Source organism: Oreochromis aureus, linkage group 23 (assembly GCF_013358895.1).
Source record: "Oreochromis aureus strain Israel breed Guangdong linkage group 23, ZZ_aureus, whole genome shotgun sequence".
In the NCBI taxonomy this organism is placed as follows: Eukaryota; Metazoa; Chordata; class Actinopteri; order Cichliformes; family Cichlidae; genus Oreochromis; species Oreochromis aureus.
Genome location: NC_052963.1, coordinates 30984073 through 30996167, shown reverse-complemented (window position 1 = coordinate 30996167; position 12095 = coordinate 30984073). Strand labels below are relative to the sequence as shown.

At 39.5% G+C, this 12095-nt stretch overlaps 1 protein-coding gene across 1 annotated transcript; it reads right to left on the bottom strand.

The window, feature by feature from the left end:
* Positions 1–269: 269 nt before the first annotated feature.
* On the bottom strand, positions 270–9444 carry mep1ba (meprin A subunit beta a). Its single transcript, XM_031726672.2, has 15 exons — positions 9350–9444; positions 9182–9209; positions 8889–8939; positions 8762–8805; positions 7497–7575; positions 7290–7407; positions 6079–6257; positions 5702–5920; positions 4018–4167; positions 2305–2520; positions 1817–2073; positions 1295–1505; positions 1029–1205; positions 563–828; positions 270–447 (listed from the first exon to the last, which is right to left on the bottom strand). Exons 1-15 carry the CDS (start codon positions 9389–9391, stop codon positions 403–405), a joined length of 2082 nt encoding a protein of 693 aa, XP_031582532.2. The 5' UTR covers positions 9392–9444; the 3' UTR covers positions 270–402.
* Positions 9445–12095: the final 2651 nt, after the last annotated feature.

Genomic DNA, 12095 nt, shown 5'->3' with positions numbered 1-12095 from the left:
GCGTTGGACATGTGTCCTGCGTTCTGCACTTACCACCTGAACCAAAGCATTTACAGTAGTGTAAACACAGGTAAAGTAAATTTTAGATGGACATACATACATACGTACACATCGATGGTTAGGGTTCGGAACCAGGGAAAAAACCACTGATAATCCCCTGATGTGTATCAATTGTGTCCTACATTAAAGGTAAATGACAAAACATCCTGACCTGATTCTCCCAGCAGTCTTGTGAAAAAAGACAAGGTGGACAAGGAGGTGGACAAATGCTGTCAGATTTTATTTTATTTAAAGTCAGATTGCACTTGGTGACAATCTGATTAAACAATTGCAGAAATCACTGAGTCACTCATAATGTGGTTTCTGTTCTGGCCACTGTCACATGTTTCCTTTGACTGCCCATCACGGTGTAGTGAAAGGAGATGATACATCTTTACTTGGTTGCTCCTGTAATAAAAAAGAGAAATTTAATGTGGATTTGATCACATTTTCTTTAGACTAATCAGCACAGAAGGGACAGTAACAACTGAAGATGTGCTGACTCTGTTTTACTCGTACTCACTTCCACGAATCCAGATATGTTATGTATGATCACCCCCTCCGTGCTCTCCTGCTGTCTCCTCATCTTACTCGTCCTCCAGGCTTTCCCCACAATCAGCATGGAAACCACCAGCATGAGTCCTGCCACTGATCCAGCGATAGCTATGACTACAGTGGTGTTATTGACAGCTCCCTGTGGAGCTGCTTGATCTGCTGCCTTTATCGGTCTCTCATCACCATGGACGGCAGAGTCGGGCATGGGCTGCGTCTTCAACAAGTCTGATATATCTGAGGGAAGACAAGGAAACTATATTGTTGGGGTATAAAGCTATAAAATCTGAACACATCTAAGAGCCAGGCAATTATGTTGGAGCCTCTCCAAAAATTGCAAGGCTAACCAAACAGGGGTAGGTCATAATACTTGGCTCAGAATTGTAATTCTGATCATAACATTGTGGTTCCCATCTGTTGTCTAAAAGCTTCCTCACCTTCCAGACTGAAGAGGAAGAAGGCGTCGTCTCCTTTGATGAAGTATCTGCTCCTCAGTCTGTCGTGGGTGATGAAGCTACTTGTTCCTAACCCTGGGCCTCGATAGTAATAACTGCCATCAGACTCAGTTATTTTAGAGCCCACAATCTTGGGATTATCCCAGAAGAACTCAGTACCTGGAGAGAAAACATGGAAACATAACAGCTCACTGAAAACCCGGAATGACTTGGCAAATAATTAGTTAACCTGTTGCCCTGCTTCTTACCATCAGAGGACTTCCTCTCAGGGTCGGTTGTGATCATTCGGTTCATGTTCATGTGCTGCCTGATGTCGGACTGCTGATCCATCAAGGTCATGGTTACTTGGTGCCATGGACATGGCCACTTGAGATTGTCGTCATTGGGGCCTGAGGTCAGGTGGAAGTAGATGGCCATATACCCTGGATTGCTGCTTTGTCCGTTTAGGTACACACCTACCTGAAGAGGACAGGGCAATATGAAGTACTGAGCACTTTAAAGGTAGAGACGAGCACTTTGTAGCTACCACAGGGTTTCCACGTTACCTAATGTACACTGGTTCAAAAACCTTTTGTTTTTCTTCCATTTGAAAAATACAGGCTCTAAAATAGTGACTAAATCTATTTGAACATCATAAATAAAAAATAAATAAACAAAAATAGTGTTTTATTTATTATGGAGGACCATACTTTGAAGTGTTTCCAGTTATTTTTAATGCAACAGAATTAAAAAGATATATAAATATTAAATAGTAATTAATAGTAATTTACCTGGAAGGTGTAACCTGTTGGTGACAGGAAGCGAGGGCTGCCCATTCTCTTTCCAGCTGGTGTGGTGGCCAGCAGCTCGTTGATGCCACGGACATGCCAGATGTGATGAGGACACTTTGTGGATGACAGGTTAATGTCATCCAAAGAGAAACCTCCCTTTGATGGATTCATTCCCCTCACGCCCTCAAAAACCACTCGGGCCTTCTGTGTCACATTCAGGTTGATGTTGTGCAGCTCCCAGGAGCCCATGACACCTCCTACAAAGACAGAAGAACAGATGTTAACTCTTAATTTATCAATTATATCCAAACTTTAACACATCCGTGTATAAAGTTTTTCATTCATTTAAAACTTAATTGAATTGTTCTTTTTACAAATCTCGGTTAAATGTATTGATGCTTTCGCTAAGTGTCACCAAATTCAGAACTTTCCAAATCACACCTTTAACAATAACCTTCACAATCACAACTCTTTATGTCATTTCTTACCTGAAATGCTGTGGAAGAGCTTCATTTTCCCGTTGGGGTTGGCCTTGTCGTACTCTCTCACCCAGATGTTGAGAACATCATCGTCTGCCCCGGAGTTATAGAGGAAGAACTGCAGACACTGGGGTCCAGATTTGGGATAAAGCCAGCGACTCTCCAGAAAAGCACGCTCGCCAGGTAGTGCAGAGGCTGTGCTGAAGTGCATGAAGTAACCTTTCCCTGGGCAGCAAAAGTCAAGGGTGATATTAAGCATCAACATTGTGATGTCACAGTAAACCTGATTGCCTGTGAATGACATAATTGTTGAAATACTGTATTTCCAACAACTACAGATGCTTGATGCATCTCTCTTCTTTTTAAGGCATCTGCTTCTTCTTTTGTCTTTTTCTTTTTCCCAGTTTCCTCAGATTTTTTAATGACTCATTGGACAACATCTGGAGATATGCCAAATTATCAGCTAATTGAGAATCAACTTCATTACATACATTATCTTATGCCTGTCAAACTGTGTTACCTTTAGTATTTTTCTTAGGTTCGACTAAAGAAATTGAAACAAATTATGTGTTTTTGCAACAGACTTCTAGTAACAAAGTGCCTACTGGTAGAATTTAAATGGTTTCTTTGCTAAATTTTCTGTTTTGTGCAGACACAACACTAGTTCATCAAATTAGTTACGTGCTTTTAATGCTTAAATGAATAATAGGTCAGTGGTTAGTGGTTCAACAAACAACAAAGCATTCTGCTTACAATGGTCATGTAGAAGGACTGGACTGAAACTGAGTGATAAAGCAGCCAATGACGAAAGAAAAACTTTGAAAGACCTTCAGAAAGCATGAAAAACTATTGCACAAGACCACTTTAAAAATCACAAGATGGACTCAAATTTAGATTATTTAATATTATTATTTTGATTATGGAATGAAAATATAAAGAAATTAGGAGTGTCTCAAGAGTTTTGCCAAGTATTGTACAGACTAGGCCAGGGGTCCCCAATCTCAGTCCACGAGGGCCGGTGTCCCTGCAGGTTTTAGATGTGTCCTTGATCCATCACAGCTGATTTAAATGGCTAAATTACCTCCTCAACATGTCTTGAAGTTCTCCAGAAGCCTGGTAATGAACTAATCATTTGATTCAGGTGTGTTTCTATTCTCTTGATGTACCCCTGGTATTAAAGCAGTGGGATACTGGGTTTGTATTTTTGTTGTTAGTACAGTAGTAGTTCAACTTAATGAATAGAAAACCAAATAAAGAATGATTCTCTCTTTTAATGAGATCAGTATCGAAGCATTTTATCCTTGCCAAGTTTATCATATAAACACTTGCAAGTTATTTTTCTAACAAACTAAGCGTGTTTTTGTGAAAACAATAAATCACTTTATCTTGATTCCAGCCTGAACTTTGCACAGGCCACAGCTGTAAATCACCTCGGCTCTCTTTGTTTTTCAGATACATGTAACCAAAGTAGTAGCTCTTAACTCAGATAAGAGCACACAGGTAATCATTCCTTGGGACTCCGCTCAACATCTCTCCTCAGACATCCCCACCCTCCACAAACCAGAGTCCAGTTTTTGAAAGTGCACTAAATGTTTTTGTAGTGCAAACTATTTATTTAACTAAGGGAGAACTGTTGGGATTAAGAATCCCTTTGTGCATGGAAGGATCCTTCCATGAAGGCTTAGCATAATAACACACATTTTTGTGATTATTCATGGTTACCTTCGCATTGTCCCAAATTGGTGAAATCAGTCTGAGGTCCTCCAGCCACTGAAGCAAGCTGCTCCCACTTTGCATCGCCAGAGCCCTGAATCATCCCGCAGATGTTCTCCTCCTCAAAATTACAGCTGTCCACAAAGGTGGAAGACGTGGCTGTCGAGAGGAAGCAATCACATTTTCACTGCTCAAAGGAATCGATCTAGTCCTGTGGACAGAACACTGACATTTTCCCTTTTTACAAAAATTACAACGTTTTAATTTTGGGGAAAAAAGATGGCTAAAATTGAGAAATAAGCAAAAAGGAGAGGAAGTTGACACTTTTAATATAATGTAATATTTGCCAGGTCTTTTAGGTTTATTGGTATTTCATAATCAATATATTCTAATTATATTATATCATAGTATAATATTTTTGTTTTATGGAAACTTGTTATGCAAGAGTTATTGATGTGGCCCACTCTCATCAGCTGTGTTATCACAGATCCAAGTTTTATTGGGCTGCATTGAAGTCTGTTAAAAAGAAACAAGGTGTTGATAAAGAGCCTGACAACTAAGTTGTGATAACGCAAACAAACAGCAAGAGTACAACCATCCACATGTGGCTATATTATGATACAATAGTGCAAAAGGCTTCTAGGTCTAGAAAACAACTCGCAGACTTCCAAAGCACCTGTGTGTTGACCTGAAGACAGGAAACAAATCGGCACCTGTGCCGATCACCTGTGCCTTACATAACACTGTACAGTGTAGCGTGAGGAAAGTTAATCTGTTGATTAAACTATGGTTTACTATTAAACTTTGAAGACTGATTGTGGTTTATTGTCCAAGATTATCAGTGTATAATCTCATCACTTTCTGCCAGACAGACTTTAATCTGTGGAACACTGCTTGGTTATCATTGGACATTGGTTTTAATGAACTGATTCAATTTATTGTTTGTTCAAAGTGCCATCGGTCACTGTAGATTCAATATACGTGTAGAATTTTTGGCTACTGTTTTACAACAACACCCATGATGTGTTATGAATTTAAATATTGTTTTCCATCTTCATGCTTCTTCCCTTCTTGATGCTCAGCTGATGATGACTTAAGAAAAATAGGAAGATATGAAAATGATGAAAATGAGCAAGATATGCTTTCTCTGCACACTGAACACAAAGAGCAAATGTTTCTTTCATGCTTTGTTTCATGATCTGTGATCAGTTCTGTTTGTCTGCTACACTGTGCACAAATTACCACATGAATTTTGCAGAACTTGTTGTTTGGGTTGAGTATGGGTAAATTTTAAATTTCCTTGCCATAATTGTCTAAATTGTTGGAAAATGCTCAAAGAGTCACCACAAACAACAACAACCTCTTAAAATATTTTCAGTTTTCGCTCCATTTAATACAATAATAATCTATCTCAGGTGATTTTATCTACTCCAACATGTTAGCTTAGCATGCTAATCCACATTAGAGTCACTAAAGAGATTTTTATTGCATGACATGATTAGTATTTCATTTGGTTAAACATAGTTCTAAGAAAAAAAGGCCATTAACACTTAATTTATAACATCAGTTCATTAGTACTCAATAGTTTTTTTCTAGTGTGAAATGTTTTCTTCTGTACCTGTGAATATTCTGTACGGTTTCTGCATTTCTTGTACTATATGTGATTCGTTTCTGACAAGTTGTCATGACTCACTGCAGTTGTAGAGGCGGTTGAGCTTAGTTAGGTCACTAGAACTGAACCCCATCCTCTGGCCAATCACATTCATGAAGTGGGGGATCTTTGTGACGATGGTCGGCTCTGAGCCGATGCTGAAGGCTGTCTTGCTGTAGTGCATCACAGAACCGTAGTCATAGGGAACCCCCAGTGCGCTGGACACTGTGTCATCATATGTGTTGAAGTTGTGCTCTTTACCTGAGGAATACCAGGAAGAAATTACCCTTCTTTGACACAATATTTCAGTTGTCTGTCATTATTCTGACAACAGGTATATAAGGGAAACACAAACTCCTAATGGTTTTATAATCTAATTCTAGATTAAATGAGGTGTAATTCACACTTGTTACTCTTACCGGACTGAATCTGATTCCAAATGATGTTGACGTAGTCATCACGGTCAGCTCTGGACTGCTCGTGCCAGAAGCCGAGAGCATGCAGGAACTCATGTTCAACTGTTCCCAGACTATCACAGTTGCTACCAATGGAAAGCTCCTGCTTCCCCACATGCCGGTTGCCAACATAGGAGTAGCATCTGTAGAGGAAGAAATCTAGATGTACAAATCTCTAAACACACAGATCTCCAGTCTTCCAGGCTCAACTCACAAACTGTGTGACTATTAGCAGAAGGCAAACAGGTAATACAATAAAAGCCACCACTAATAATGTAATTGATCACTTAATTATCATCTCTTTTTTTTAGATTTTGTAATTGATTTCATTTACCAGTTATTTGTTATGTCAAGTGTTATGAATTATGTTTATTTATGTCACTAAGTTGTGTAAAAGTTTTATCTGAATATATTTTGTATCATAAACCATAGAAATATATATATATATATAGATAGATAGATAGATAGATAGATAGATATATGCAAGATGCAAGATGCTAGCAGGCAAGGCATACATGGAACGCCATAACCAAGTGGCCGGCATAGTGTACAGGAACATCTGTGCCGAGTATAACCTGGAAGTCCCAAGGTCAAAATGGGAGATGCCCCCAAGGGTTATGGAGAATGACCGAGCTAAGATCCTGTGGGACTTCCAGATGCAGACGGACAAAATGGCGGTGGCTAACCAACCGGACATAGTGGTGGTAGACAAACAGAAGAAGACGGCTGTAGTGATCGATGTAGCAGTTCCGAATGACAGCAATATCAGGAAGAAGGAACACGAGAAGCTGGAGAAATACCAAGGGCTCAGAGAAGAGCTCGAGAGGATGTGGAGGGTGAAGGTAACGGTGGTCCCCGTGGTAATCGGAGCACTAGGTGCGGTGACTCCCAAGCTAGGCGAGTGGCTCCAGCAGATCCCGGGAACAACATCGGAGATCTCTGTCCAGAAGAGCACAGTCCTGGGAACAGCTAAGATACTGCGCAGGACCCTCAAGCTCCCAGGCCTCTGGTAGAGGACCCGAGCTTGAAGGATAAACCGCCCGCAGGGGCGTGCTGGGTGTTTTTTTTTTTTTTTTATAATAGAACCATATTTATAGGGAATGGGCATGGAAATGATTACCAAATGTTATCATAGTTTCTTTAACAAGCCACCAGATGGTTGAAGCCTGACTCACCCATTGCCTTTAAAAACAGAGATATAGTTCTCCTCTCCTTTCCACGGCGAGAAATCAATGCAGGTCTTCAGTCTGTACTGATCGAAAGCCTTCAGGATCACCCCCTTTGCATTCATCTCTACAAAGTACAAAATAACATAGAGAAGCGTTATGATTTGGTGCATAGAGTCATAAGTGCTGTGAATGAGAGTTTCCAGAATGTCTTACCCAGGCTGTCCTCTAAGTAGTAGGGGATGGTTGTTGGCCAGCGATATTGATCACCTATGATGGAGTTTCTGTCGGATGTCTAAAGGGAAACACGAATGCTGTTATGTTGTAAAAATGCCCACTAAGCCAGTGAACGTTCTTTTATCCAGCTTTAAGACTCTAATAATTACAAAAATTTACAAAATTAATTTTATGATGTAATATGACTTGAAACTAGTGTTCGAGCCTATAACCAAAATTACAAACAACTGGATGTTTTTTTGCAAGCAGAAGAGACACCATTTAAACAAAGAAATATGCAGATTTAAAGCCTTTCTGCACTGCCATCACTTTTCTGACCAAGAATTTATGGTCATCTTTTATATGCAGTCTGTCTGTGTTTTCATTATGTTAAATATCACGCGCTGGTTCACTGACATGATTAGAAGGAGATGTTAAGTTCCCAATTTGGTGCTATAAGCTATTTCAGAAGATAAATAAATAACAGGACAAAATGACCTAAAAACTAGAATAGTAAAAAAAAAAATGCATAAAATATGGTGGAAATATATAATAATATGTTTAATATAGTCTTTTAATTTGTTCTAGAAAAATCAACAATTAATTTTTTTCACCTGCTCCTTTAATTGCACAAGCCCTTAAAAACTTAAATAAAATGTTGTAGGTGAGGAATATATTTCTCATCTTCAGTTTTAAGTCAGTGAGATACACATAAAAATGGGCTTTTTGCACACCAACACCAGAGTGACCAAATATAACATCCACAACTGAGGCTAAAATGAATCCCCAAAGCAAAGACACTAGAATCCAGGAAAGTCCGGGGTAAACAGGCAGGAAATGGTACAACACGACAAAGTACTGAGGGCACACAGAAACCATAAATACACAGAAGATAACAATGGACATGGAAACAGAAATAAAAGAAAACACAGCTTGCACCAACCAAGGTCACAACACAGGAAATTTAATTAAAATTTAAACACAAGAAACAAATGACTATCAAAATAAAACAGGAAGCGACTAAATAGGAAATCTCTATCATCTTGGACAAAGATTTGGCAAGATACAGGAAGACACTAGGAACGCTAGACTAATTAAAACGCAAACAATCAAAATTCTAAATAATCCTAAACACTAACAGAAACCAGATTACAAAGATGGTAAAAGCTCCAGACTTAACACAGTGGCACTACTAAAATATAGAAAAAACCCAAAAGAAATGAAAATATAAAACTCAGGATTTTCATGGCAAAGGATAAACTCACTTTTTCCTGATTAATATCTCCTTCCAACAGGTCCAGCCCAGCCGCTAAAGAGAAAAAAGTAAAATATGTTCACCGACGAGAGACATTATCAAGCAAAATGAAACAAGAACAGTGAACAATAACAAACCTTCATTGATGTTAATGATGTCCCAGTCATGGCCTTCGTCAACATCAATTTCTGCAGGTAAGGAATCAGTGATAATAAGATAAAAGACCTGTGAACTCTAATAACATGAATGCAGAATTGGCTGAAAAAGGTTGTTTTACTAAAGCATTAATATGCAGATGAGTAATAAAAAGAAGTATATGGAACAGTGACATTACAAGTTCAACATTCCTCTAAAACACTTCTGGGGTGTAACATTGTAATTCCTAACCCTAACCCTAACATCACCACCTAAAACATATTGTTTAGCTCACCTGTATCACCGGTTAGTCTGGCTGCTGTCTGTAAAGTAAATTAGAAAGCACAACAATCAATCAACAGAGAAAACTTTAATATTATCCACGTGAAACTGAATGGACTCAAATCCTGCCTGGAAATGTAATAGATACTTTTATTGTATCCACATGAAGAGGTTCTCTTACCAATCCCAGAGCAAACACCAGAATGATCCACCTGAGCTTCATGGTTCCAGCTGCAGGGCGATGCTCTCTGAAGGCCTGCTGTGGCTCAAGTAAAGCTGTTAACCTGTTTTTGTGCTGAAGATTTTCACGATCATTTTATAACTCAGGTTGTTAAAGATTGTGTGGTTACATAATTCATTATTAACTCCATCCATCCATTTTCTACTGCTTATCTGAGTTCAACTCATGGGGTCAGGAATCCAAACAGGACTTATCTGGTGTTGTTGGAGCGACAGTAAATAACAGGTTTGAATTTTTGAAGTTTAATACAGTAGAGAAGCACAGGAGAGGCTCACAGATGCAGATGTGGCTTTACCTCGGAGAGACAGTGACACAGATTTAAGATAAGATAAGATAAGATAAGATAAGATAAGATAAGACTTTATTGATCCCACGACGGGGAAATTTGCGTTACCTCAGCTCAGGTACAGATATCAGAAGGAAATACAAAAATACAAATAAGTACAACCAATGAAAAAAAGTAAGATAATACACTATATACAACGGTAGCATACACAGTATGTGATTATGGATATGGTTGGAAATATGCAAGACATAAACTATATAGCTTAACATAACTATTGTACCACTACTATTCCTATGTATAGACATGTACACACATGTACACACTAAATATACATATGTATACATATACATACATATATACCTGCACATGTCCATACACATAGAAGGTCCATTATGCATGAAGTGGTGACCATGGATGTTCACGGTGTTCAGTGAGTCATGACATCGTGATTGAGGAGTTATAGAGTCTAACTGCTGTTGGGATGAATGATCTGCGAAAGCGCTCCTTCCTGCAGCGAGGGTGTTTCAGTCTCTGACTAAAGGAGCTGCTCAGCACACTCACATACTCATGCAGTGGGTGTTGTGGGTTGTTCATAATGGATGTCAGCTTTACTAACATCCTCCTCTCGCCAACCACCTCCACAGACTCCAGAGGACATCCCAGCACGGAGCTAGACCTCCGCACCAGTTTGTCAATCCTGCTCCTGTCCCTGTCTGTGCATCTACTCCCCCAGCAGGCCACTGCATAGAAAAGGGCAGATGCTACCACAGTGTCATAGAATGTCCTTAGAGTCCTGCAGACTTCGAAGGACCTCAGTCTCCTCAGCAGGTGGAGTCGACTCTGGCCCTTCTTATACAGGACATCTGTATTTGTAGTCCAGTCCAGTTTATCGTTGAGGTGAACACCCAGGTACTTATAAGAGTCCACTATATCAATGTCTTTCCTTTGGATGTTCACCGGTGTTGTAGGGGGTGACTTCCTCCTGAAGTCTATGATCATCTCCTTTGTCTTGCCGGCGTTGATTTGGAGTGCGTTGGTCTCACACCAGCCAACAAAGTCACTGATGACCCCCCTGTATTCCTGATCATTCCCATCTGATTCACATCCAATGATGGCTGTATCATCTGAGAACTTCTGTAGATGGCAATCGTCCGAATTATAACAGAAGTCTGAAGTGTAAAGGCTGAACAGGAAAGGTGAGAGAACCGTGCCCTGTGGTACCCCCGTGCTACAGATGACCACCTCGGACACACAGTCATGGAGCCTCACCTACTGTGGTCTGTTGGTAAGGTAGTCGATGGTCCATGCAGTCAGCTGTTTGCCTACTCCAGCTCCCTCCAGCTTCCCTCTCAGCTGCTATTTCTGCTATTTACATAGCAGAAATCTTCTACATCTTTTGCGCCTCCATGTTTCACTATGAGATGGCGGTCGACAATAATCCTCACTTCCAGGGCCCGTCTGAGAGGGGCCCGTCCAGGGCCCCCGGAGAGATACAGTGTTTTCATGTGACCACAAAATGTGCTGCTAATTCTAAATTGCTCATTACACTCCACTTCATAATATCTGAAAAAGACTAAGTGTAAATTCTTGTTATTTTGTGGGTTTGCAAGTGTGCAACATCCATAAATGTCAACTTTTTTCAATGGCCTTCATACTTAGTTTACCTGAAATGCTGTTTTATACAAATTACTTTTAGGCCAATTTAGAAGCTCATATCTGCTTGTTGCATGACATTAACACCTGTAAAAATATCCAGCTCCATATTTTTGTTCTTGAACTCTTCTGTAGTAACATTGTATCATTCACAATTTTTTCCCTCCCGGTTCATCCTTTTCCTCTACCTTTAATCAACTCTCTTCTGATTGGAAGCCCTCCCCAAACAGATGGCTGTGGGTGCTGTTGGTGGGCGTGGCTTCTGTTTTCAGAATTAGTGTTCTGTGCATGAAAAATGGGTTTTTGGAGCTGTCTGAAGGCTAAGCTTAAATTACATGTACAATCAGTTTATCTGCAACCTAAAAACGGAAAACACATATAAGATGATATTACTGTAATTATTGACATCTTTAGAGTGTTATGGAGGTGTGTACTCAGTTTTTTCATGTACTGAATGAGTACACTTTCATATACTGATTATATTTGTGTTGGATACAGTGATCTGTGATGGTGAATGGGATCCAGACTTAAACAGGGCCTATGAAACTGTTATAAGGTGTCATCTTAATGTTATAATTAACACAGTAAACAAATGCCAAATATTTAGGTGTAATGAGTGGTTTGAACTGACGGTTTTATAAAGGCCCTGTGGCTCATATATGTGGATACAGTGACCAAAATAAATAAATAAATAACAATCTTTATTAAACAGTCCACTTCTTTTTGACAGGCAACTTGTGTTTATTT

What these genes read in the sequence shown, in the direction of transcription:
- mep1ba (XM_031726672.2), bottom strand. Translation starts at nt 9,391, where the DNA reads ATGAAGCTCAGGTGGATCATTCTGGTGTTTGCTCTGGGATTG. An exon ending in CAGACTAACCGGTGATACAG is followed by an intron (nt 8,940 to 9,181) that starts GTGAGCTAAACA and finishes CCTTACCTGCAG; the next exon opens with AAATTGATGTTGACGAAGGC. An exon ending in CTTCCTCTTCAGTCTGGAAG is followed by an intron (nt 829 to 1,028) that starts GTGAGGAAGCTT and finishes GTCTTCCCTCAG; the next exon opens with ATATATCAGACTTGTTGAAG.